This window comes from Eleutherodactylus coqui, chromosome 2 (assembly GCF_035609145.1).
Source record: "Eleutherodactylus coqui strain aEleCoq1 chromosome 2, aEleCoq1.hap1, whole genome shotgun sequence".
NCBI classification, from domain to species: domain Eukaryota; kingdom Metazoa; phylum Chordata; class Amphibia; order Anura; family Eleutherodactylidae; genus Eleutherodactylus; species Eleutherodactylus coqui.
The window spans coordinates 99,451,590-99,479,256 of record NC_089838.1 but is presented as its reverse complement, the minus strand read 5'-3'; the positions used below and the strand labels follow the sequence as shown (position 1 = coordinate 99,479,256).

The 27,667-nt window shown below is 42.9% G+C and overlaps 1 protein-coding gene across 2 annotated transcripts in view; it reads left to right on the top strand.

The window, feature by feature from the left end:
• DPYSL3 (dihydropyrimidinase like 3) overlaps positions 1–27,667 on the top strand; it is a 140,932-nt gene that overhangs the window by 92,550 nt on the left and 20,715 nt on the right. For both annotated transcript variants that reach the window (XM_066591263.1, XM_066591264.1), the window contains exons 2-7: positions 2,396–2,484; positions 8,379–8,563; positions 9,816–9,980; positions 15,457–15,518; positions 15,803–15,883; positions 24,143–24,211. In XM_066591263.1, the coding sequence (XP_066447360.1) occupies positions 2,396–2,484; positions 8,379–8,563; positions 9,816–9,980; positions 15,457–15,518; positions 15,803–15,883; positions 24,143–24,211 (651 nt within the window). The remainder of the gene's footprint in view (positions 1–2,395; positions 2,485–8,378; positions 8,564–9,815; positions 9,981–15,456; positions 15,519–15,802; positions 15,884–24,142; positions 24,212–27,667) is intronic.

Genomic DNA, 27,667 nt, shown 5'->3' with positions numbered 1-27,667 from the left:
GGGGTTGCAATATGTTCAATAGTAAACGTGATAAATTTATCATGAACCCCAGACAACACCTAAAACCATGTCTACCCAATGTTACCCCTATACAGTGCCATTCCTGTTTTCTGTTGAGGTTCATAAAAGTTCTTCTCACCAGACTACTAGAGGTTTGAATGGGCTCCTGGTGTGGTCTAACTACGTTCCAAAGCCTATTTTATTTGGTGGATCCAAGTCATACAGTAAAGTTACATCGTCCTAAACAAATCACAAAGCACTAAACAGAATTGGCAGAACTAAATAAACATTGCACAGGAAGAGAGGGAAGGAGAATTAACATTGCACAACCGGGAAGATCCCCCAAGGAAATAAAAGTCCAAAAATGTCCTAAAAATATAATGTGGTTAGATCACATCACTGCTTCCTTTCTGCAGTGACATAGTTTTCCGTTCCAAAGTGATGAAAAGTATCCCGCACCGCCGATTAAAATCTTATGTTATTTAAATGATTTTTAAATTAACTAAAATAAGATACAAGATTTTAATCGCTGGTGCCGGGCCTTTTTCATCTCATCTCCTTGGAACTGTCAAGACTCGTTGATCTATGAGTAGACCAGGCACTGAGGCAATATAAGTTTCCAGCCTGTACGTGACCTCGGAGGTTCAGTATGGTTGAGCTGTTTCCATGTTGTTTTTGTTAGCGGCAGAGTTTTTTGAGTCTGCCTCAAGGCCACAACGAAGACATATGGCTTAGGGCTCAGTCATACAGGCATACGCAATTTCAGTCCATGAAAAGTTCCGCAAGTAACTTACTCAGTCTCTTCATTAAAATTAACCTACCCAACTTGCATGTTTGTGGAAAGGTCTGAGGAGTTAGGTATTGGCAATGTTACTCTGACTCAGGGGCGTAAGTACAGAGGGTGCAGGGTATGCGGTTGCACCTGGGCCCAAGAGCCTTAGGGGGCCCATAAGGCCTCTCTTCCCCTAGGGAGAGCCCAGTACTATGAATAAAGCATTATAGTTGGGAGCCCAGTTACAGGTTTTGCATTGGGGCCCAGAAGCTTCAAGTTATGTTTCTGTGCAGCATGGTTTAGGTATGGGTACGGGTACAGCTACAGATAGAGGGGGGCCCAAGCTCACCTTTTGCATCAGGGCCCCTGAGCCTTTACTTATGCCCCTGCTCCGACTTTACTGTTGGAGCACCCCATCACCCTATGGCTGCAGAATTGTAGCTCGCCCATTTAGATTGTGATATACAGTGCTGGTCCTGTTCTTTGATGTGATGGCTGGTTGTCAACCCTATGCTGCAGCTATAATACCTCTAGTGACGTCACCAGTTGCTTGTTTCTGTAGCTTGTAGCCACTGATATTGTATTTTTAGAGTAAAGGTGCTTTTATACAAAACAATATATTTCAAAAGAGCGAAAGTGAACAATAATTGTTCGGTTTAAACGAGCAATGACTAAAATGACGAATGAGAATCAGTTACTTTTTTTTGTCATTTACTTTGGACCAGCAAAAAAAATTATCATTGGTTCATTCGCTAATTAATAAGCTTAAACAGCAATCAGTCAGTCCCTCTCATTCGCTCATACAGCGAATGTGAAAGACTGAACTATTCTCGTCTGAACGAGTCAACGATGTATCTGCCTGTATAAACCGGCTGCACGAGAGCGAACAAGCTGGCGGTGACATCATTCGCTCATTCAAACGAGGATCAGCTCGTCCAAGAGGAACCCAAGACTGGCAGGAAGAAATGTGATTGGAGGAAGATTTGTCTGTATTACAGTAATTACCTCCTGTCTTACCATAAGGCCAGTCTCTCACGACTAGATCTGAATTGCGGATTCCGCGATTGGTGTCCGCACGGACAATTCGTGGTATAACGCGAGCATTGGAAGGCATGTCTGTCATTTCCACTTTTCCTTCACATTCGCAGATATGAATTGCGGATTTCGCGAGTGGAAGAAAAATCGCAGCATGCTCCATTTTACTATGGAATCTATGAGGACGGCCTCCATTGATGTCAATGGAGTTGTCCAACCCACAGCCCGTAAGCAATTAACATTGGGTATGGGCTGTGGGTACCTGCGTCATCACCAAGAAACCGCGCAGAAAATACAAGCAAAGAAAACCTTGTACTGTGCATGAGCTCCTGCGAGCCTCCGCGGTCATCTAAAAAACAGATACATGCCGTACATAGGGTCACCAACCTGGAATCCGCTGCAGGCTTCCGCATGTAGAATCCGACCCGGTCATGTGAGCTCGGCCTAACACAAATATGAGCATGGGTGGGAATGTGCAATCTTATGGGCAATATTTGTCAAATTTGTTGTATTTTGCTCAGTGCATGAATATTAGTACCACCTGATCTATAACTGATTGCTTACTATATATATATTTTTTACTTTCAGAGTGATCGTCTTCTGATCAAAGGAGGCCGGATAGTGAACGATGACCAGTCTCTCTATGCAGACATCTACATGGAAGATGGCCTCATCAAGTAAGCCTTAGGAAATCATGGTTTTGCCCTCCATATATTGCTCTGCATCACCCTTAGCTTGTGTTCGCACGTAGCTGATTTGCTGCAGATTTTGGTGCAGATCTGCAGCAGTTTAAACCCTTTCAAGTGAGTTCAAATCGAGGGAGTGTAACCTGCAGCAAATTTACACCAATACCTGCAGCAAATCAGCTACGTGTGAACACACCCTTACAGTGCTCGGACTAAGGTAGGTTGTATAGTTTGGTTTTGGTGTGCTGTTCGTTCTTTCTTTTTTTTATTCTCTAGCTACCATAGATTCTTACTTAGTTATTAGTTTCAGTGTCTGGAATCTCTGTGCATACTGATTTTTTTTTTTACAATTTTACCATTATTTTTTCGTAACTTATAGCTACTATGTGATATATATTTCAGGCAGTTAGGTTATTTTTCTCTCTTGTAATGAGACCATACAGAATTGTTGCACGGTTACACATGTAGCTCATGTCCTGCAAAATCTGCTAATTGCAAATTAATTTAATACTTAAGACTCCAGTAGTTTTCTGGTAATATATCTTCCGTAATACGATAAATGTTGGTGCATTTTAAAAGCCTCTCAGGGAGGGTCACATATCATGCTTAGTAGCAATTCAATATAGTGCGATTAGTGATTAAGGGCGGACACCCACTGGCGATATTTTCTATCTTGCGCTGCGAGAGCAAGTGAAAACACTCACTTTACAGCGCAAGAAAGACACCGGAATGAGACCGGGATATCACCAGTCTTTTCAATGGGGCCAGCGGCAGCAGCGCTAGCCCCATTGAAAAGATAGGGAGAATACCGCGGACTTCTGCCACAGCTGTTACAGCTGTGGCAGAAGTGCAGCATGCTATCCGATTGCTTTCAATGGGATAGGCGCTGCTGCCGGTCCCATTGAAAGCAGTGGTTTTTGGCAAACCCTGCAGTATGATTTTTGGGGAAGGACTTGAAATTTATAATGCTGCCGCTGGCCCCATTAAAAAGACTGGCGATATACCGGCGTCATCCTGTTTTTTTTTTTGTTGCACTGCGAGGAGAGAGTTTTCACTTGCTGTCGCAGCGCAATGGAGAAACAAACGACAGTGGGTGTCTGCCCTAACACAGATGAAGGTGTACAAATCTACTGACTATGCATCATGATTAGTAGATATGTACCAATAATAACCCTAATTTACATAATACCATTGTCTTAGAATTAAGGGAAAGCAGAAACCTAGTCCAATTAGTAAGGAATTTGACATCAGCTGATGAAACACAATGAGACAGGACTCTGTCCTGTAAATATAATTAAACTATAAATGGACTTGACCATTTCCTTCCACTGTTACTTCTAAAATTTTCAATCCCCCAAAATTGTAGATATTTTCATCATATTTCAGTGCAGAAAATCTGCTGACAAGCTTCACCAGACTTCCAAAAGCAGTACTAGTTAAGGTCATTGGACCAAACCTCCCACTCTGTGTCCAAGGCTTCTTGCAAGCTGTTCCACTCCTCTGGAATGTGTTTACCCAGACAATTAGCTTAATCCCGAATACCCACAGTTTTAAGCTAGCCCTAAAATACATTTCTTTAGGGAGGGTGACATCTGGAGGATTAGTCACTCAAGCTTACCCATTTTCCTGCATAATACAGATGGCACACAGAGTAAATTCACTTCCACGCCAAAGTTTTTTTTAAGCCGGCTCCTACCAGCTTCACAACAAACACTTCTCCACAGCACTTTACATCAACACAGTGTATCAGTAAATCAACACCTGGCCATCTGGCCTCTTACTAAACTTATAGTTCAGGCCAAGCGCCCAAAACTACACAAGTTATAGATCTGCACAGGGTGTGTTCCTTACCCTATTGTGGCCTGCAGCTCCCACAGGCCTATTTTTTTCAGTAGACCTGAAGCCACAACTAAGAGTCTCACAGCTTTTTTTTAACAAACCTCTCAAGTGGAGCATAACCATTCAGCTCCAAAGTAGTGCTGACCATTTTCCTGAAATCTTGCTGCCTAGTGGCTTAAACACGTCTGTCACAGTAGGCGTATCATATTCCCTAAACTAATTATTCCCTCTTTACCCCTCTTCTATATTCTTTCTCCAGAACCTGATCACAGTATCCTCACTGACCCTATACACCATAATGCACTTCTTCTCTGTACAACACAGATACGGGCTAGTGATTGGCTCATAGAGCTTTATCTATACCACCCTATTTATAAAAGATGGTTGGGTCATTGTATACAACACACACCTGCACCCCTTGTGTCTTCTGTATTTCCTCATAGATTGTCCATGTAATGCAAGGACCTGTCTAGTCCTCCAAAGTGAGAGAACCTATAGCTGCTTTTAAATCTGGCCACCAGTTGAGGTTTCTGAACAGGAAACCCCTGCTATTACCTAGAATTCCCTAGTAGGGCATTGAAATTGGTCTTGCCAATATTAAAAGTTACCCACCACCCACAAGATAAGGAATAACTTTCTGATGGGCGTGCGACTGTTGGGACCCCCACCGACCGAGAGTAGGGATCCTGTGTGCACCCATGTCTATCCCCATGTAAATGAAGAGATGGTAGAGTACGCACACTGCCACAACAATCATTTCAGTAGGACTGCCAGCGACAGTCGAACACTTAAACTCTGTTATCTCCGGCAGTCCTGTTGAAATGAATGGAGTGACAGCATGCATGCTTCACTGCTGCTTCATTCATTCAGGGACCTTTGAGACCCTCTTCTTATGATCAGTGGGGGTTCCGGTGCTTGGATACCCACCAATCAGATAGTTATCACCTAACTTTTAGTCTTGTCATAAGCCCTTTAGGGGCCTTGCGATGGGCTAGCATGGACAATGCCAGGAACCTGGAATCCACTATAAATAGTGTCATGTAATATAGAGTTTCTTCACAACAGAACATCCATTGTTCTCCGCATTAGAAGTAGGAAATGCATCTCTCTTAAATCTCAATTTTAAAAAAACTTGCATTTGTAATGAGACCTGTAGGATGTGAGTAGGATGACGAGGTACTTAATAGCCAAAGACACAAGAACAGCTGCACATCTTTATACTCTAAAAAGCTGAAGCTGAAATTCACATCCGCTGTAGAGAAGCCCCAGGGTTTGGTTTTTGAAATAGATCAGGTTTCTACAGTTTTTTTTTTTCTTTATTTAATATGCATCCAGCACAATAATAAAATACCTGTACTGTTGGCCTTGCATAGTAGGAGTCGATTGTCTTCATCCCTTCAAGGTCCGTTAACCACTCTGTCAAATCTGAATGTCTGTGAGACATACGAGAGCATCTGCGGTATGACCCCACCCACCCCATATAGTAGATATCTGAATCGATGTTGACATCTGCTTAAACTGGTGAACTATCACTTTAAAAGTTGGATATATAAAGAATAATACTTGCCATGGACTGTTTATACTCTCAGTGATTCTATCAATACCTGTGGCACTTTTGGTACCTTCAGCAATCAATTGGATCATAGCAGGAAACCCAAGGCCCCAAAATATAATATGTTTGCTTCTTTCGCTATATTGCTAATGCAAGTATAATAGTGAAAAATCTAAAAATCATCATCCATGTATAAATTTAGCATCATGGGATTTTTTTTCAAAGGGTTAAATGGATACTAACTTATAACACAGCTTATGCTCATCTAATGTCGTATGTGTATCATCAGTCTTGTAATATATATGCATTAAATGGGTTTTGTCATCACAACAAAAACCCCGTTCACCTGCTAGGCCCGATCTAAAATAAAAAAAAAAAAGAGGGCAAACTCTCCTGTCCTGGAGCCCCGGGAAGCAGCTAAGAGCTGCCACTGATATTGGCAGCGACTTCTGGGTAGATGGCCTGGCGGAAGTCAGGTGTTGTCTGCTGCCAATCGGAGGCAGCAGTAACTGTATATACGTCACTGTACATGCTCCTGGTAAATATGTACGGTGACACTGCAGCCTCTGATTGACCACAGAGGACACCTTACTTCCACCGAGCTGTCTACCCGGGAAGTCACCACAGATACAAGTGGCAGCTTTCAGCTGCTTCCCAGGGCTCCAGGACAGGTGAATGTGCGCTGTTCTTCTTATATTTTGTTCTTTTAGGCTGGGTCGAGCAGGTGGATATGGTTTTGTTGTAATGACAAAACCCTTTAACGTTTTTATTTTACCATTTAAAATCAAGTTTGAAGTGTCTGCCACTACTAGGAGTTTCCCTTTAAGCAGCTTTGCAATCCACTGCCTGTTGTTAGGTATTTGGCTTTTCTAGTACAGGGACATGGGGATGCTGCTACTTACTACTTGCAACAGAGGTTTGGCCATTCTGATGTTGCCTTGTAACTGATTGGATCAGGGCTATCCAAGGCATCATGGGAAGTGTGGGAGAGAAAGTCCCAGCCAGTACAGTAGTGACAGAAGGTCTGCCTAGGTCAAGTCTCCCACCTGTAAGTGGATTGCAAACAGCAGGACAACAGAAACATAGGAAATAGAGATGAGTGAGTATACTCGCTAAGGCACATTACTCGAGCGAGTAGTGCCTTAGCCGAGTATCTCCCCGCTCGTCTCTAACGATTCGGGGGGGTGGGGAGCGGTGGGGGAGAGAGGGGAGGAACGGAGGGGAGATCTCTCCTCTCTCCCTCTCTCCCCCCTGCTCCCCGCCGCAACTCACCTGTCACCCACGCTGACCCCCGAATCTTTAGAGACGAGCGGGGAGATACTCGGCTAAGGCACTACTCGCTCGAGTAATGCGCCTTAGTGAGTATACTCGCTCATCTCTAATAGGAAAATCTACAAAAAAAAAAGTAAATTGATAAAGCTCAAACTAGTTGCAAACAGCAGAAAAGCGGCAGCCAATGAAGACCTGGGCTACTTTTGAACATTTTTTGAAAACTCTACTATGTTATAACTCACTCTAGTAATTCCTTTTTCAAATAGAACTAGCCCATTGATCAGCTGGTTACAACTACTAAAACCACAGATGTGCAGATAGTATCCCTGGGGAAAGCTTGCAGGCAACCACGTGTTTCTCCTGCAGTGGCCTTAGCCAGGGAAACGTAAAGTTATATGATGCCAATTTAGGCATGAAAACCAAGTACTCACTTAATACATCTCACAGTTTAGTGTTTGCTACAATATAGTGATGTTGTCCATGCCTAGGTGAATTATAGGCTATAGAAACCTTAGTAAGATATGTGTCTATTGATTTTTCATGTACAAAGTTCTTGCAGAAAAAAATGCATTTACCTGTTTTTGCATTGTCTTCCTTCTTAAGTAGTTGTACACCATCATACTTGGAATACGTAAAGTCCTCCTTTGAGATTTGTGGCTGGGGGGGGGGGGGGGGGGGCGTTTCCAGCAATGGCCAACACAAGATTAGCTCCTCCTGCCCTTTTTATGAGGCTGTGCAGCCATGCCCATTCAATACTACAAAATGCTATCTCTCAGTGATTATTTACTAGTAGGGGTCAGATCGGTGGTGGTTGTGGGACAGATAAGCATGGTGCACTTGGTTACAAGACAGTGCTATCTCTAAGCCAAATGGCACAGTGGTGAGAGGTGAGCTGAGGGTCTAATTTCCAAAGAAACATTAATTTAATTTTTTTTAAAAAGGAGCTCAAAGCTCTACATTGCCTTTAAGCTTTTATAGAACCCATTCAGTGAGGATCTGAAACTGAACTTCAGTGGGACTTTATCATATATTTAGACATGTCTAATCAGTACGTTCAGTTGTTCTCACTTATTTTACTGTGAACGTGCATACTTGTAGGTTGTTGAACTTTTTTCTGTATCTTTAGATGGAATCATTTCTTAATCATGAACTTTGCTCCAGACCACATTTTTTCTTTTAGGTGACTACATATAAAAACCTTTTTCATCTCTCTACATCACAGGCAAATTGGAGACAACCTAATTGTACCAGGAGGTGTAAAAATCATTGAAGCAAATGGTAAGATGGTGATACCTGGAGGAATTGATGTACACACCCACTTACAGATGCCCTACCGAGGAATGACAACAGTAGATGACTTTTTTCAAGGGACCAAAGCTGCTATCGCAGGCGGAACCACCATGATACGTGAGTGTCTTTTCTTATAAGACCAAAAACATTTCTTCTGTTGGCTTTTGCAAGCCATAATAGGTATACCCTAGGTTTGGATACAAAAAGCAAAAGATACAATCTTGCCTAATGTTCACATAATATATCATTAAATTTACAAATTTTTGATACTGCGGTATTTTAGTGACAATTTCTGTCTTTTAAGAAGTACTGAGCTCAGAAAGAATTGCCTGTTGTATAGCTCCCCCTCTGACTTCTCCCAGTCCGATATATCTTGATTAGAGATGAGCGAGTAGACTCGCTAAGGCACATTACTCGAGCGAGTAGTGCCTTAGCCGAGTATCTCCCCGCTCGTCTCTATAGATTCGGGGGCCGGCGCGGGTGACAGGGGAGTTGCGGCAGGGAGTGGGGGGGGGGGGAGAGGAAGAGATCTCCCCTCCGTTCCTACCCGCTGCCGCCCCCCCCGAATCTTTAGAGACGAGCGGGGAGATACTCGGCTAAGGCACTACTCGCTCCAGTAATGTGCCTTAGCGAGTATACTCACTCATCTCTAATCTTGATTAACCGGTATCTCCCCACTTGCCTATAGAGAGAGTGGTATAGTTTAGTGTAATCAGAAGACTATAGTTAGGGCAGCAAAAATGTACAAGCTCCTATCTAGTTGGACTCTTTGACCTTTCACAATAATGGATGTCGCAAATAGTAAACAGGTAAGGTGGATTTCAACACGCAAGAATCTTGCAAAAGATGAGATGCCACGCCAGTGGTTAATTTCACTCCCTAGTGAAATAAACATGTACTCTACTATAGATCCTCGTGTGGCACAGAGTGTTAGGGTAGCTGAATTGCAGTCCTAAGCTCTCGCTCATGACCTGAAGGTTGTGGATTCAATCCCCTCGTGATTTAGGTAGCCGGCTAAAGGTTGAACTGGCTTTCCATCCTTCCGAGATCGGTAACCTGAATACCCTGCTTGGTGGGGGGTAAAAGATGACTGGGGTAGATGACTCCCGCAAAAACAGTCTGCCAAGAAAATGTAATGATATGATGTCACCCTGAGAGTCAGTCATGACTCGGTGATTGCGCCAGGGGACTTTACCGACTAAAGTTAATGTGATTATTTATCATGCAGTTGGGTGAAGTAGTTGATGGGTGAATACTCCATCAACTGCTATTTCATGTATAGATATTTTTAGAAAATGGTTAATCGCAAAGGAGAGTATGCTAGTAATTAACACAAAACGGTCACTTTTTTGTTTATTTTTTTTTTTAGTTGACCATGTCATCCCAGAGCCAGAATGCAGCATCATTGAAGCTTTTGAGAAGTGGAGAGAGTGGGCTGATGGAAAGACATGTTGCGACTATTCTCTGCATGTAGATATCACCCACTGGAATGACAGCGTGAGACAAGAAGTGGAAGCACTTGTGAAGCAAAAAGGTAGCTTATTCCATTATGAAGGTTGCATATGAGGCATTGTCTTATTACATTTTTAGTTTTAATTACGTGAATGGGGAAAAGATTTGTGAAGGCAAACCACAAAGATGTGTATGGAAAAAAACAAATACAGGCACATGGACTCATTTCCATAAAATTAATGTTATTAATAGAGATGAGCGAACACCAAAATGTTCGGGTGTTCGTTATTCGGAACGAACTTCCCGCGATGCTCGAGGGTTCGTTTCGAACAACGAACCCCATTGAAGTCAATGGGCGACCAGAGCATTTTTGTATTTCGCCGATGCTCGCTAAGGTTTTCATGTGTGAAAATCTGGGCAATTCAAGAAAGTGATGGGAATGACACAGTGACGGATAGGGCAGGCGAGGGGCTACATGGTGGGCTGCATCTCAAGTTCACAGGTCCCACTATTAAGCCACAATAGCGGCAAGAGTGCCCCCCCCCCCCCCCCACTGTCAGCATAAAGATCGTCCTCCTCTGGCACAGCTGTAACAGCTGTAGCAGAGAAGAACGATGTTTGCCCATTGAATTCAATGGAGCGGCAATACAGCATGTTCCACTGAATGCAATGGGCTGCCCGCGATCGCAGGATGAATGGTCGGAAAGGGGTTAAATATATAACCCCTTTCCTGCAATTCATCCAGAAATGTGTTACACTAAAAATATATACCGGCGTATAAGGCGACCGGGCGTATAAGACGACCCCCCAACTGTCACCTTATACGCCGGTAATACAGTGGAGCAAAGAATAAAAAGCATTACTTACGTTTTTAGATGATCTGCGGCGCTCCTGCAGGCTGTCACTCCCTCCTGGTCCACGGCAGACAAGCTTTCTCTATGAAAGGCTTTAAATCCCTGCCTCCAGAAAGACACGTGCCTTCAGCCAATCACAGCCAATGACAATGATGTCATTGAATGGCTGTGATTGGCTGTGTTTCTGGAGGCGGGGATTTCAAGCCTTGAAATCCCCGCCTCCAGAAACACAGCCAATCACAGCCATTCAATGACATCATTGTCATTGGCTGTGATTGGCTGAAGGCACGTGTGCTTCTGGAGGCAGGGATTTAAAGTCTTTCGTGGAGAAAGCAATACTCTGCCGTGGACCAGGAGGGAGTGACAGCCTGCAGGAGCGCCGCAGATCATCTAAAAACGTAAGTAATGATTTTTATTCTTTGCTCCACTGTATTACCGGCGTATAAGGTGACAGTTGGGGGGTCGTCTTATACGCCCCGTCGCCTTATACGCCGGTATATATTTTTAGTGTAACACATTTCTGGATGAATTGCAGGAAAGGGGTTATATATTTAACCCCTTTCCGACCATTCATCCTGCGATCGCCGGCAGCCCATTGCATTCAGTGGAACATGCTGTATTGCCGCTCCATTGAATTCAATGGGCAAACATCGTTCTTCTCTGCTACAGCTGTTACAGCTGTGCCAGAGAAGAAGGATTTGTCTTCTATATGTTCTCAATGGGGTCAGCGCTGCTGCCGCTGGCCCCATTGAGCGCATATAGAATGCATCCATAGCGAACCGCGGGAGGGGCAGACTTTCATATCAGGCGGACACCTTATCTCCCCAGCCACTCACAGCAGGGGGGTGGTATAGGGCTTAAACGTTGCAGGGGGAAGTTGTAATGCCTTCCCTGTCTTTATATTGGCCAAAAAAAAGCGCTAACGTCTCAGGGAAGAAAGTTTAAGTAACCCGGACACCGCATGGTGTTCGTTACGGATAACGAACATACCGAACGCCCTAATATTCGCACGAATATCAAGCTCGGAAGAACACGTTCGCTCATCTCTAGTTATTAACTATCCACTTTCAAAGTTTTTCAAGAAGAAAAAAGCCAGGCTTGAGTTTTACTTGCTTTAAAATGGTGCCAACTGAAAAGCAAGTTGTCGAAGGGCTAGACTGCCTCCCAACCACAATGTTTTCGGTGAAGTTATTAAGCAGTGTGTCTCAAGCAAACAGTCTTTTGGATGAGTCAGATCTTCAGAGTTGTCATGGTACAGATGGAAAGGAGAGTTAGCCTGGCCTTTCCCTACTGCCGTATTAATCATATTTTTTTTTTTTTTACATTTTTAATTTGAGGTGGAGTGAAACTTAAAATATTCTGGGATCCACTTTCAGCTATCACTGACGAGATGCCTCTAAAACAGAACTTTTAAAAAAAATACTAATTAAAATTCATAATGTTGCTCATAATTGGAAGTAAAAAAATGAGCAGACATATTGCTCCCTGTATGCCTTCCACATAAAAATATTGCCCCACTCAGTAATGGTGCCAGTTTTCACCTGTCTTTAAAAACAATGGAGTAATGTAAAAGAAAACGCATCGTATTAACGTCAACTTTTCCTCTTCCTTTCCGCACTGCTCGCTGTTCTTCCAGACTCCGATGGTCTTCACTTGCCTCAATCCCCATAGTCGGTCACATGCTTAAGTACGTAATCACTGTTGCCATTCATTGGCTCAGCCGCACCAATACTGAGGCCAGGGATTGGCTGCAAGAACATGAGTAGTAGAGACTGGCGGGGTTGGAAAGACTCTGACTGAAGTGGAGAGGGCGCAGGAAAGGCGAGTTGAGAACAATTGCTTAGTTTGCCTCACCCCACTCTCCGACACTAGCACTGTTGTTCAGATTCTCGCTGGATTGTGGAATCTGAATGATGATCTTTCAGTGTAAATGCTGGCAGTGACTGAACGGTGAGCGACAATTTGTTCATTGTTTCATCTATAAATGACCGCCTGTTGACTGTGAATGGAGCCGGGTGACCGGAGCGAGTGATCTCCAGTCCGCCTGGCCTCCATTCATCGAGCGATCCTCACTCCTGTGTCAAAGCACAGAAGCCACTATCCCTGGGACGACTGTCAGGTGCTTCTGCACTCAACAATTGTCCAGTGTAAAAGGGCCCTACCAAAGAGATATACAGGCAATAATAGGTCTTACATAACCTGTCCTACCAACACGTTTCAATGACAATGACCATACAATATAAAGCACATGTGCAAATCAATATCCAGTGTATCTACACCACATCACACCAGCAAAAAAAACAACCCGCTCAATCAATCACATGCCCCCTACTAAAATAAAGATGACCATCATATTTCATGACAAATAATAGTAATTAGCATTGCGACTCGCTCTACCAACATGCTGATACAGAGGAACTGATTGGAATGGTATCTCTATATTTAGTGTCTCCTACGGCCTACTGAACACCAACCACAGCGCTTTTGGATATATAATTTTGCAATATTTCAAAATTGTGTTCCGCATAGTGTGGTGTCATTAGGAAATATTTTAACTTTATTTCAAATCCCATTCACGAGATGATTAATAAAAGGATTAAGAAGAACTTAGTCCAACACAGCACAGTATAGTAGGCCATACTCCCCAACATGATTAGGTAATGGTGCAAGATGTACAAGCATCTAGCAAGGAGGTTTAGGTGTAAGCACTTGCGTAACTATAGGGGATGCGGTTGCACCCGGGCCCAGGAGCCTTAGGGGGCCCATAAGGCCTCTCTTCTCCATATAGGGAACCCAGTACTATGAATAAAGCATTATAGTTGGGGTCCTGTTACAGGTTTTGCATTGGGGCCCAGGAGCTTAAAGTTACGCCTCTGCGTTAAGGGGTTAAAGGGGTTGTCCCGCGGCAGCAAGTGGGTCTATACACTTCTGTATGGCCATATTAATGCACTTTGTAATGTACATTGTGCATTAATTATGAGCCATACAGAAGTTATAAGAAGTTTTTCACTTACCTGCTCCGTGGCTAGCGTCCTCATTTCCATGGAGCCGACTAATTTTCGCCGTCTAATGGCCAAATTAGCCGCGCTTGCGCAGTCCCGGTCTTCTTCTTTTCTGAATGGGGCTCCGTGTAGCTCCGCCCCGTCACGTGCCGATTCCAGCCAATCAGGAGGCTGGAATCGGCAATGGACCGCACAGAAGCCTTGCGGTCCACCGAGGGAGAGGATCCCGGCGGCCATCTTCAGCAGGTAAGTAAGAAGTCACCGGAGCGCGGGGATTCAGGTAAGCACTCTCCGGTGTTCTTTTTTAACCCCTGCATCGGGGTTGTCTCGCGCCGAACGGGGGGGGGGGGTTGAAAAAAAAAAAAAAAAAAACCGTTTTGGCGCGGGACAACCCCTTTAAGAGAAGTTGGGGGGGGCCCCGAGATAAACTTTTGCACCTGGCCCCATGAGCCTTTAGCTACGCCCCTGGGTGTAAATATCTGTTTATACCAGATTTGTAGGTGCTTTTTATATATTCCTGTTCCAGATTTAAAGGGGTTGTCCTGCGCCGAAACGGGTTTTTTTTTTTTTTTTCAACCCCCCCCCCCCCCGTTCGCCGCGAGACAACCCCGATGCAGGGGTTAAAAAAGAACACCGGAGAGCGCTTACCTGAATCCCCGCGCTCCGGTGACTTCTTACTTACCTGATGAAGATGGCCGCGGGGATCTTCTCACTCGGTGGACCGCAGGGCTTCTGTGCGGTCCATTGCCGATTCCAGCCTCCTGATTGGCTGGAATCGGCACGTGACGGGGCGGAGCTGCACGGAGCCGGCATCCAGCACGAGCAGCCCCATTGAAAAAAGAAGAAGACCGGGACTGCGCAAGCGCGGCTAATTTGGCCATTAGACGGCGAAAATTAGTCGGCTCCATGGAAACGAGGACGCTAGCAACGGAGCAGGTAAGTGAAAAACTTCTTATAACTTCTGTATGGCTCATAATTAATGCACAATGTACATTACAAAGTGCATTAATATGGCCATACAGAAGTGTATAGACCCACTTGCTGCCGCGGGACAACCCCTTTAAGTGGTTTTTTGTTGTTGTTTTGTATACATGAATTCTGTAAGTTGGTTGCTGGTATTGACTTTTATCTATGGTTGTTTTGGATTTATTGCTGTTTTGTATACTAGGTCTAGACATTGCCCATTTATATGATATTATGACACTTCTTCCCTGTCATTGGGTCTGTCATCACATCAGCTGCTTGATCCAATCCTTTAATAGGTTAATATTCTCACTTTCAGTACCCGTCTGCTACAAGTAAATGAACCTGTGTTTTCCCTTGTCACAGTGCCCAGGCTTCCACTTTCCAAGCTCATAATTCTTGTATTCGAGGAGGTGCTAATGACTTATATGTTCTGCCATAAATATGTTATTTTAAGCACACTTTTAAAGAGGACATTGCACATTTGGGTTTATTAGTATCTTAGCGCAGGGACATTCCATCTGGGATATCTCTCCTACCTTCTCTGTTTCCTTAGCTCTGTCTTCCTGGAGCTTAATACTTGGTAGCAATGCCAAACAAGACCTTTCCCTACATGTTTAACTTCTCCAGCCAACTCCTTCCATTCCACAGGAGTGTAATAATTATCACATGTCCCTAGCTATTACTCAGGAAAAATCTGACACTGAAATTCCATTTTTGCTTTTTTTTTTATTCCCAGGCGTTAACTCTTTCATGGTTTACATGGCCTATAAGGATTTGTATCAGATGTCCAATACCGAGGTAAATTCTATTCTATTTCCTTCCTCTCTGGGCTACGAGCCAAATGAAATGAACATTCTTCTTATTTTAGTTTTGTGTCTGTTGGAAACAAAACTATAATCTGGAGAATTACTACATGTTTACAAGCTTAACCAATAATAAGGGACATGTTTTGTCTCTGTTATATATTGTTTATGCATATAATGGCGTCATAGCTGTCATTCCATCACCAAAAGTCCGCTTTTTGTAATGAACGTGAACATTTTCTGTTTTCAAAGCTGACATTCTGATTGTGTATATTTTAGCTTTACGAGATCTTTACTTTCCTTGGAAGTCTGGGGGCAACTGCTCAGGTTCATGCTGAGAATGGAGACATCATTGCCCAGGTAAGTGACAAGTCCCTGTATGTACTAACAACAATGGAGAATCACGTTCAGTATTAAATAGATTTAGGACATACCTGCTCTTTCAGTTGATTTTTCAGATAAACTTTTAGAACAAGTGTGTAAATGAGGAATAACACTATTTGTATATGGTATTTTTCTGCAGTTTTTCTGCTCTGCAGGCTGTATCTCTATTTTTCAGCTTTGCCTGAGCTGCTGGGTGGAGACTGCTGCGGCTCTGATACACTACACATTAGGAAAATAGCAGATTCTGCTCTCTAACTCTCTATAGCGTGCACACACCCACAGAAAAGAATCCTTACCAACTGTTATTCAGCTAACATGGGGAAAATTATACCTCATGGGATTTTTTGTTTCCTATGGATCAATGTTGCAGCATATTAGGCTGAACGTGATGTATGTCTTTTTTTTAAGCCTAAGGCTGGATTCACACGAACGTATATCGGCTCGGTTTTCACGCCGAGCCGATATACGGTGTCCTCATCTGCAGGGGGAGGGGGTGGAAGAGCCAGGAGCAGGAACTGAGCTCCCGCCCCCTCTCTGCCTCCTCTCCACCCCCTCTCCGCCCCTCTGCACTAATTGCAATGAAAGGAGGCAGGGCGGGGCTAAATGGTGAGAATTAGCCCCGTCCCGCCTCTCACCATTGCAAATAGTGCAGAGGGGCGGAGAGGAGGCAGAGAGGGGGCGGGAGCTCAGAGCACTGCTCCTGGCTCTTCCAGCCTCCTTCCCCTGCAGAGAAAGAGACAGCGTATATCGGCTGGGCGTGAAAACCCAGCCGATATACGTTCGTCTGAATCCAGCCTTACTGTAGTACTATGTTATTAAGTAACATCATCATTGAAAACACTAGAGAAGTGATGAGCAGTGTAGCTGGGATTTCAGTAGCGGTATATCACTTACCAGTTAACTGCTGCAACGAGTCCTGTGTCAGTGTCTCTGCCTCCTCATTCCCTCCTCTCTCCATACACTTCTGTGGGCAATAAGAGAAAGCGCCCACCTCCACTGCTTTTTAGCTATGTCACTGGAGATGGACACCACTTGACAACAGGCAGTGGACAGAAAATTATAAGGATGGGAGACTTCTGAAGGCCATCACTTTAGGGGCATTTTCAGCACAAGGATAGCATTTTAGGTAAACCAAGTTATTTGCATTTTTACTATCAGTTGTCTATCACATGAGCACAAGTTTATTGAACAGTCGGGGACTAATTAAAGGGTAATAACACCAAATTGCACAGTACATTAAAGGCAGCAGAAATGCAGTCCTAAGCTCTTGCTCAAGACCTGCAAGTTGCGAGTTCAGTACCTGCATGGGTCAGGTAGCCGGGTCAAGATCGACTCAGCCTTCCATCCTTCCGAGGTTGGTAAATGAGAACCCAGCTTGGTGGGGGGTAATAAATAAATCACTTGAAAGCACTGCAGAATAAGTCGGCGCTATACAAGTAACAAGATTTATTTATATGTATACATATACAGCATTTACCGCTATCGGGCTAGTTACATATATGTTAAGGTTGAAAAATGAGAAAGGTCCATCAAGTTCAACCTATAATCCTACTCTGTTGATGTAGAGAAAGCTAAAAACGCATCTTAGAAGAGAAAAATCCTCCTCAGACTTCAGATATGCAATCAGAATTAAAATCCCTGGATTAATGACTCTTTGCTAATTATCTAGTAAACATAACTTGTGAGATTATGATTATCATGAAAGACATAGAAGCCTTTCTTGAACGTGTTCAGTAAATTAATTATGACCACAAAATCCCATTACAGAGAGTTTTATAGTCTTGCTACTCTTACAGTACAAAACACTCATCTATAATGATGGTGAAACCCTCTTACCTCTCGATGTAGAGGATGTTTCTTGTCATGATTATAGGCCAGTCTATAAAGATGATTAGACTGAGATCTATACTTCATATATTTGTAGATTGCAATTAGATTGCTAATCAAGAGGTTAAGATGTAGATGTTGGGAAATGTGATTTGATTGCACAAAAGTAGGCTTAACAGGACAAACGCCCAAAATGAGTTATTGCCTGTAATTTTAACTCTCTGAAAGGTTGAAAGTTTTTAATGTATTTATTCATTTTAAGACTCATCCAAGACTGAAAAACCACCTCCATCCAAATAGTTTACTGACCGTTAAAAGCATAACTTTTATTAACGGGATATATTTTAAAAAAGTATGAACAAAAGTACAGCAAGAGTGAAACCCTAAATACATGTACAATAACCCAGATGAATAGACTAAAAGAAAAGGGGGGTCTCAAACTTGTACCACTCGCCCTACATCGCCCCAGTGTAATAAGGGTGGAATGACATTGTTGATCTACTTAAAGCTCATATATGCTTTTCAACGGGCTGGCCTGGTTGTATATTCAGAGATGATAGTGACAGCATGATGCAACAGAACTGGATCACAGAGATCAATTGAAGAGCACTCATGAGTTCTACATATATACTACTGGTCAAGCATGTTAGAACACCTCTAGAGATGAGCGAGCATACTCGCTAAGGACAATTGCTCAATCGAGCATTGTCCTTGGCAAGTATCTCCCCGCTCGGAAGAAAAGGTTCGGCTGCCGGCGCGGGTGACAGGTGAGTTGCGGCCATGAGTTGGGGGGGGGGGGGGGGGAGAGACATGTCCCCTCCGTTCCTCCCCACTCTCCCCCGCTGCTCCCCGCCAGCAGCCGAATCTTTGCTCCCGAGCGGGCAGGTACTCGCTAAGGGCAAAGCTCGATCGAGCAATTGCCCTTAGCAAGTATGCTCGCTCATCTCTAAACACCTCAAATTTTCCAGTTTTTATGGATATTTGCACAGTTTAATGTCTCAAATGCATGTTTGAAATGAAAGCGTGGAACAAATAAACAAGTTAAGATCAATAAAAATAATGAATTAACTTTGTTTCACCAAATTAAATCCATATTTTTGACTCTTCAAAGTAGCCCCCTCTAGCTGATATAACAGCTTTACACAATTTTTCTACAAATGCATTCAGATTTTGTTCAGAAATTTCTTCCCAACATTGTTGCAGACGTTTCTATAAGTGTGCTGGACTTGCTGATTGCTTTGCTTTCACCCATCTATCCAGTTCAACCCTAACAAACTCAATGGGTTTTAGGTCTGGAGACTGTGCAGGCCATTCCATTCTTTGAAGCCTACCAGATTCTTCTTGTCATCTTAAGTAGTTCTGACCTAACCTAGAAGTATGTTTTGGATCATTGTCTTGCTGTAAGATGAACCTCTGACTGGCTAGGCGTATACCAGAGGATACGGCACGGTGTATCAAAATACTGTGATAGCCTTCTTTGTCCAGTGTGCCAGTCATCTTGTACAGGTTGCCAAGTCTAGATCCAGCAAAAGAGACCCAGGCCATGATTCTTCTTTCTCCTCAATGTATGACAGTTGGTGTCACACACTCAGGAACCATCCTTTCACCTACTCAGGGGTGTATAAAAACCCTATGTGATGTATTAAAAAGGTTACATTTTGATTAATCAGTCCATTAAGACCTTCTACTCTCAAGTAGTCCACTGGCATTGGCTTTCTTACTGATGCTCTACCTGTTAAACCTGCAGATAGAAGTCTTCTCTTAACAGTTAAAATGGAAACTTGTTTATTTTTTTGCTGCAGATTTGAAGATCTTGTGCTGTAAGGCACCAATCACTCAAACTGTTGACTCTCAAAAACTTGTCATCAGATTTTGTAGTGGTGTTGGTCTGCCAGACCTCTTGATGTCTATTTCCTCCAGTTTCCAAATGCTTTTTGATGGTATAAGACATCTGCTGACTGCCACCTTGGCTTTCTTGGCAATTTCTCGGTAGGACAGACCTACACTTCTAAGAGTTATAAATGTCTGTCTTCTTTGGTTAATTGACTTTTTCTTGTCAATATGATAGCAATGTGCTATCATATTGGCAAGAAATATCTGTCCTGAATAGCAAAACTAAAAATCCTGACCAAGATGGTGGTGTAATGCAGTCTGTTTCAGCACAGATAATATAGAATCAGAGGGTTTGTAAGTAATCTACAAAGGTTTAGACACCTGTAGGCATAGTTTGCATCCACTTTCAAACCATAATTTGCTTTCTGTGCTCCAGAGCCTGAAAAAGCCCTTTTGTTAAAATCGTGCATTCAGACAATTGTTGTGTTTCAGGTTAAAATTTCATAATATTTTTATGTTTTTAACTTGCTTTTGAACCATTTCACGTTATTTGCTGGACTTGAACTGTATCAAAAATAACTGAAAAAAATGAGGTGTTCTAAAACCGTATTTTGGGATTTCACACTCCAAATCCAATAAACTATGCTCAATTACTTTCCTAAATAAGGAAACCATCTTAACCTCTCAAAATTAGATCAGGCAAATATACTGCATTTACTAAGCTTACTTATCCATAAATAGAGAATATATATTTAGGGGTTTGACTGTGACCATTTTCAACAGTTTTTACTAAGATTCTCCATTTCATAACAAGGGATTGCAATGATGAAAGGAGTCAGATTTGGCCTGTGTGTCAATAGAATCTTAACCAGAATCCCTTCCAAACTCTGAACTGCCTTGTTGGCTCTCATTCATGTATCCCTTTTAATTGATACAAAATGTTAGCAAGAGGTCAGGAATGCAAAATGGAGAAGATGAAGTCATTGAACTAAAAATCCGCTCCCTGAAGAAAGGACAGAACATTTACAAAGATTACAAGCAGTACGTTAGACTACAAAATAGCGGGAATAGTGTTTAGGAAGGGAAACTTGTTCGGAATATCAAACCGTAAATTAACTTACAATGAATAACCCATGTGTTACTATAGACAAAAGCAGGGTTCTGGCTGTGGACCCATCACAGAGTGCAGTACCCTTGTGTTAACATAGGTGGTGCTGTGTGTTGCAATACCTTTCTAGGGGAAAAACACTCTCTTATGAAATTTTGGTAATATAAACTGTATCACGTCTGTGAAACTTTCATGCACCAGATTAATTTATACTCTGACATATTTGTAAATTATGGGTTTAAGATTCATTCTTATTTCGGATACCAAAGTAATTTAATTAATAATCCCCTTCGTATACCGCACACATATCCTGCTGCACTGTACATCACATGATATTATGGGTTCTGTGCCCATTGGGGCTCACAATTTTTTCTTTTTTATTTACCTACTATGTTTTTGGACTGTGGAAGAACACCCAAGCAAATGCTGAGCGAGCTTACAAACTGCGTGCAGATTCGGGTGGCCCAAAAAACTCAACTTTTAAATACAAAGCAAGACACCCTCTAATTTATTTCTCTTAAAGGGGTTGTCCCGCGCCGAAACGGGTTTTTTTTTTTTCAACCCCCCCCCCGTTCGGCGCGAGACAACCCCGATGCAGGGAGGTAAAGAAAGCTCACCGGAGCGCTTACCTGAATCCCCGCGCTCCGGTGACTTCTCTACTCACCGCTGAAGATGGCCTCTTCCTCCGTGGACCGCAGCTCTTCTGTGCGGTCCACTGCCGATTCCAGCCTCCTGATTGGCTGGAATCGGCACGTGACGGGGCGGAGCTACACGGAGCTACACGGAGCCCCATAGAAGACTGCAGAAGACCCGGACTGCGCAAGCGCGGCTAATTTGGCCATCGGAGGGCGAAAATTAGTCGGCACCATGGAGACGAGGACGCCAGCAACGGAACAGGTAAGTATAAAACTTTTTATAACTTCTGCATGGCTCATAATTAATGCACAATGTACATTACAAAGTGCATTATTATGGCCATGCAGAAGTGTACAGACCCACTTGCTGCCTCGGGACAACCCCTTTAACAAACCTTTATTTGGGGCAGTTCCAGGTTCTAATGTCTACAACAAGGTTGTGCTCAAAGACCATGAATTTTCAGACTTTTTACTAATGACCAAGAAGACAAACAATTGTTGCTTCAAGTCGTGGAAGCAAATCACAACGCTGTTCTAAAACAGACTACCAAGATGTTTGCTGTCCAGTCCTTAAAGGGGTTATGTCATTGAAAAAAAAAATCTATACATGCCTATTCCACTCCAGGTAGTCTCCTTACCAGATCTTCACCTCACCGATCTTCTCCTGGCTCCTGCAGTCCACCAGTTCACCTCACCGCAAGCCGGCCGATGCTCTTATTCCTGTGATGAAGCATACATTGCTGGCATATTGCTTCCTGCAGGGCAATGTACACGATGTCACGAGCGACATAACATTCACTGCCTAGCAGGGAATGGCGAATCCTCGGCAGCCTGTTTTAGCGCAACCCCACATGTGTGATGTCTCGCTGCCACTATTTCATATAGTATATGAAACTCTAGCAGCAAGATATAGCGGACGCATGCTAAGGCAGGCTGCCGAGCATTCAGCATTCCCTGCTCGGCAGTGAACACTACGTCACTGGTAGCATTCACTGCCCTGCAGGAAGTTAACTGCAGCTAATGGACGCTCCAAAACAGGAAGAAGAGGATCTGGCCAGCTAGAGGTGGGGTGACCTGGGGGACTGGAGGGGCCAGGAGAAGATCAGTGAGAAGATGCGGTGAGAAGACTGACTGGGGAGGAATAGGTAAGTGTATGTATCTTTGTGTGTGTGTAAATATATAATATATTTTTAATTTTTTTAATGAAGGAACCCCTTTTAAACACTGACTGACAAGTATTTGTGTTGTAATTTTGACTATTTTCATATATTTGGAGGTATTTTTGTAGGAACAGCACAAATGTGTAGATTGTCAGGACAAATGCCGTTGCCAATACTTAATGTTTTAAAGCATAGAGGATCTTTTGCAAAAGCAAAATGTTGATATTAATGCTGTAGCTCATGTAATTGGAAATCCTGCGCATAAGCGCCATTTCTCATAATATACATCAGTTTTGAGCATCATTTTGTAGTTGGAATTTAAAGCTAAAACTTTACCCTAACATTACTATTAACAGATGTAACAAATTGGGGAGGTGCCTTTCTGTATAGCTGCCACTTTATTTTTTGCCATATCTCTATGGGCCACCCTAGTGCAAATGTTGTCCTTAGTTGGTTTGAACCAAGGACCCCAGCACTGCAAGGCAATAGTGCTAAGCCACTGTGCTGTCTGATTCATTTCAGATTCTGATCAGAAATCATGTACTTCTGCTGAAAGATAAATTGTCTTGACATTGTGTCCCAGAAGGTTATCAATCAAATATAATTATCTGAAGATACATGATAATGGAAAGAAGAAAAAAAAAGACACCTGATAGGCCTTGTGTAGAATGGTGTACTTTTCCTGGAACTTTTTAGGACATTGCTGTATGCTGCTTTCACACCTATATTAAAGGGGTTGTCCCACGAAAGCAAGTGGGGGTATACACTTCTGTATGGCCATATTAATGCACTTTGTAATGTACATTGTGCATTAAATATGAGCCATACAGAAGTTATTCACTTACCTGTTCCGTTGCTGGCGTCCCCGTCTCCATGGTGCCGTCTAATCTTCAGCGTCTAATCGCCCGATTAGATGCGCTTGCGCAGTCCGGTCTTCTCCCTTCTGAATGGGGCCGCTCGTGCCAGAGAGCGGCTCCTCGTAGCTCCGCCCCGTCACGTGTGCCGATTCCAGCCAATCAGGAGGCTGGAATCGGCAATGGACCGCACAGAAGACCTGCGGTCCACCGAGGGTGAAGATCCCGGCGGCCATCTTCACAAGGTAAGTAAGAAGTCACCGGAGCGCGGGGATTCGGGTAAGTACTATCCGTTTTTTTTTTTTTTAACCCCTGCATCGGGTTTTTCTCGCGCCGAACGGGGGGGCTATTGAAAAAAAAACAAACCCGTTTCGGCGCGGGACAACCCCTTTAAGGTTCAATTTAGGGTTCTGTCTCGTTGCTCCGTTTTTGGATGAGAGAAGCTGAAGTAAAACTAAAAAAAATATATATTTTTTTCTCCATTGACTTGAACAGAGTTTGAAAAGAACAGGAAAGTTTCCATTCCGTCAGGGTTATGTTTTTTCAGATGAAAAAAAGCACAGTCTGCAGTTTTGCTTTTTGAAGCAAGTAGTTCCATGATAATACTTCCTCTACTGGCCAGTGTTTGGGTCTTATGGGAGGGCTGGTCATATGGAGCAATGTTGCAGTTTTATTGTATGCCACCATATGTGATGTCCCACTCCTGCATCTTTTCCTGGAGGAGGCCTCATTTCTCCTGTGGGATTCTTTTGCTTACACTAATAAATAATCTAATTCTAATAAGATTTTTTTATATATTTTTCTCAATTTCAATTTAGGAACAACAAAGAATGTTGGAAATGGGGATTACTGGACCAGAGGGTCATGTCTTGAGTCGGCCAGAAGAGGTAAGTGGGTGGATTATTGCATTAAAAAAAAGCCTGGTCACTTTTGCTTGATGTAATACTTGATCAGTGATTGATAGAAATGAACGTGGTCACTAACCTGACTTCCCCAGCCAACTAAGTAGTCAAAAAGCATATGTTGACATATTAACTAAGTCTCTGCTCACATCACATTAGATCTGGGTGTTTACACCAAATGTATCCATAGGACTTTATTTACGCAACGGAGTTTCCTTTTTGGCCTCTGTTAGTGCTGGCATGTGTTGCTCCAATTTTTTTATTTTTGTGGTCTGAAATGGTGTAGTTGACTAATGGTATTCCATACAGAGGCATACAGTAAAGAAAAGTATATTACACAATTTTCATCAGTTAAACCCTATTCATGTCAGTTCCCACTGTCTACCTATAAAGCGGGATATTTCGCAGCCTTCTGTTAAAGATATACTTTATGAGTCTTCCCAATGTATACATCCAACGGAAGGCTCTTGACATGATGTGAACAGAGCTTAACAAGCTTGGTTTCTTACTTCTGGTTGTCCTTCATTTCTCTTCTTTCTCAGCATTCTAAGGGCAGTTTCAGATCGCCATATGCGCTCTACGCTCGCCGATACAGAGCATAGATGCGCATGAGCGAGGGAAATTTCTTCCCCTTCACTGGCCGTTCAAACTCTGCACCATAATGCGGGAACTTGAAAAAAAAAAGCGGGAAAATAGGTTCTATTTTTCCCGCATGTAGTATTCACTACGTGTGGGAAAGATAGAGCATATCCTATCTTTTCCCTGTCGTAGTATTAACGACCAAGAAAAGAGCTAGTGAAAACGAAACCATTGAAATCAGTGGTTTTCGTTTTGTCCTGTGATTGTCACTGCCTCATAAGTGGACAAAAGCGCAATCATCTAAATTAGCCCTGAGGGGAAAGATGAAAGTAGTGTAGTGCAATAGATAATGGTTAGAGTTGAGCGAACATACTCAATGGTGCTCGTTACGCAAGCGAGCATCAAGCCGTGTTTGACCCCGCCCCAGTTTTTGGCCCCTCCCCGCCGCGACGCAGCGCACATCATTGGCAAATTTTTTGGCAAGAGAGAGAGACTGACTGACTAGAAAGAAAAAAAAAAGCTCGGGACCCTGCGTTCCACATAGAAAAATGCTCTCGAGTCTCCCATTGTAGTCAATGGGGTTCACTACTCGAGTAGAGCTCTCGAATTCTACGAAAAGCTCGACTCGAATAACACGGACTCGAGCATTTGGGTGGTCGCTCATCTCTTATAATGGTACATAAGGAAATAATGAGTGATTCACCCAGGCATTAGGGATGCAAACTGCTTTTATGATTGGCGTATGCATTCTAATATTACTAATAATGATTGGAAGTTGTAGCGCTGTCACATGAAGATGAAGACCTGGTTCTAATGTAAAATTATAATAAGAGAACACATTGTAGTAGGTTTATATGGAACATTCCCAAAATGCCCCTGTTGTAAAGGAAAAGTGGAGCAATTGCCCAGAGCAACCAATCAGAGTGCTTTTAATTTTCAAAATGGCCTCTGAAAAATGAGAGCTGGGATCGGAAGGTCATTGTAGGCAACTCCTCAACTTTTTCTTTTGCACTAATTTTGAGAAATCGCAGACCACTGTCTTCTATCACGCAGGCCATTGGAGATTATCTGCCATGGCTCTGACATTTGCCACACTGTTTATATACATAAAATCTTTGAACGGTTTACATATTCGGGACTATGTATATTTCTCTTACGTGTACTCATGACATGGAAGCCTTCAGATGTTAATGTTGTGCAGTGCTTAATTGTTGTGGAGCCATTATGGAACCTAAACAAGGTCTATTTCTGTGTCTTCATCCTGTTTGTATCTGGTGCTGATTATCCATTTCCTTGAGCTGATTACTAATGTTACAGCATCCTAAGATGCTTAACATAAACCTGACTATATATTAGGAGCCACATTTACATGAAAGGAAGAGGAAATGCGCTGTAGAAATATATACAATAGATAACTAATATATACAAGTAGAATAATGGCATTCCGAAACACACAGGTAAACAAACCCAAGCTGACGATCTTGAAGAGATAAAGGCTGCATTTAGGTCTTAGAATGGGAATGCTTCCTGGCTGTGACCATGCTTGAGCGAGAGTCAGTTCTACAGTGTTATGATTATTTTAGTATTGGGAGAGGAAGTCACATGTAATGAGGAAAAGATGTGCACACGTAGCAGTGCTGCCTAACGCCCTGAGTATTGAGAACACAGGAAGCCGTCCTCCCTTTTAGTGAACCATTTATATAGTGTATTTGCCAGGAATTTATATAACCCAAGCTTGCATTCGGTACTAGCTGTGATGTCATGAATAAGAGATGCGCTATGTTGACAGACTTCAGCCATAAAAGTTCACAGTCCAGCAAAACTAATGTAATGGAAGTACACTGCACTGATTGGAAACAGATCCATAAATTATATTACTTGCGTAAGATGACGCGTCGGCGTAGCAGCTGCACTTAATGTGGAAGATTTTGGGTCAACAGTTCATGGTCAGATCTATAAAATGCCGCCTTTTATACAAATGTCCATTATCTCATTGCTCACAATTTCTGAAAATAATACTTTTATTTTCCAGTGCGTTTCATTCTTCCAGCAATATTCTAATTGACTGTTTAGTGAATTGTCATTTTATACATTTGGTGTAAGCTGATTCCTAAAAGACTTACAAATGCCTAAGCCATAGTATTTCCTAAGCCATGCACATTGATGCTATATTCGAAAGCAAATATTGTACACTGAATGGCCACTTTTATTACACCCATCTAATAGTACGTTGGGACTCCTTTGGCTTCACAGGTATCGGAGGACCCAGGGTGTGCAAAGAAAACCTTCCCCACCCCATTGCTTCATATCCACCAGAACCCTGACAGGAAGGGGTCATTCATGCCACTTGCACCAAATTCTGACCCTCCCATCAGCATGGTGTAACATAAATCTGGATTTATCTGATGAGGCAATGTTTCTCCACTGTTCAATGATCCAATTTTTATCTCCTTTCGCCCACTGGAGTCTTACCTTCCTGTTGCTCCTAAACAGCAATGGCACTGTAACTAGTCACCTGCTATCATAGTCAATTTACGCTTAGTGATGATGAGTTGTGCATTCGAACATGTTAGTTGAAGCACCAGCATCATATTCAATGTAGTTTGCTTAACCGCCTGTTCGGCAGAACGATTCTGACATCCTCCTCTGACCCCCTTGGTCAACAAGTTGTTTATATCTACAGGATTCTCTTTCACATACCCTTGCTCAAGTAAGCCCCCATAGTGGGCAGTTTTTGAAGTTCTGGTGATGGCTAGTTTAGCACACATGACCATTCCTTGGTCGAAATTGATCAGATCACTCAATTCTTCCCCGTTCTAATGTGGGTTCATACTGGAATTGATCCAAAGAAAACTTGTTTAC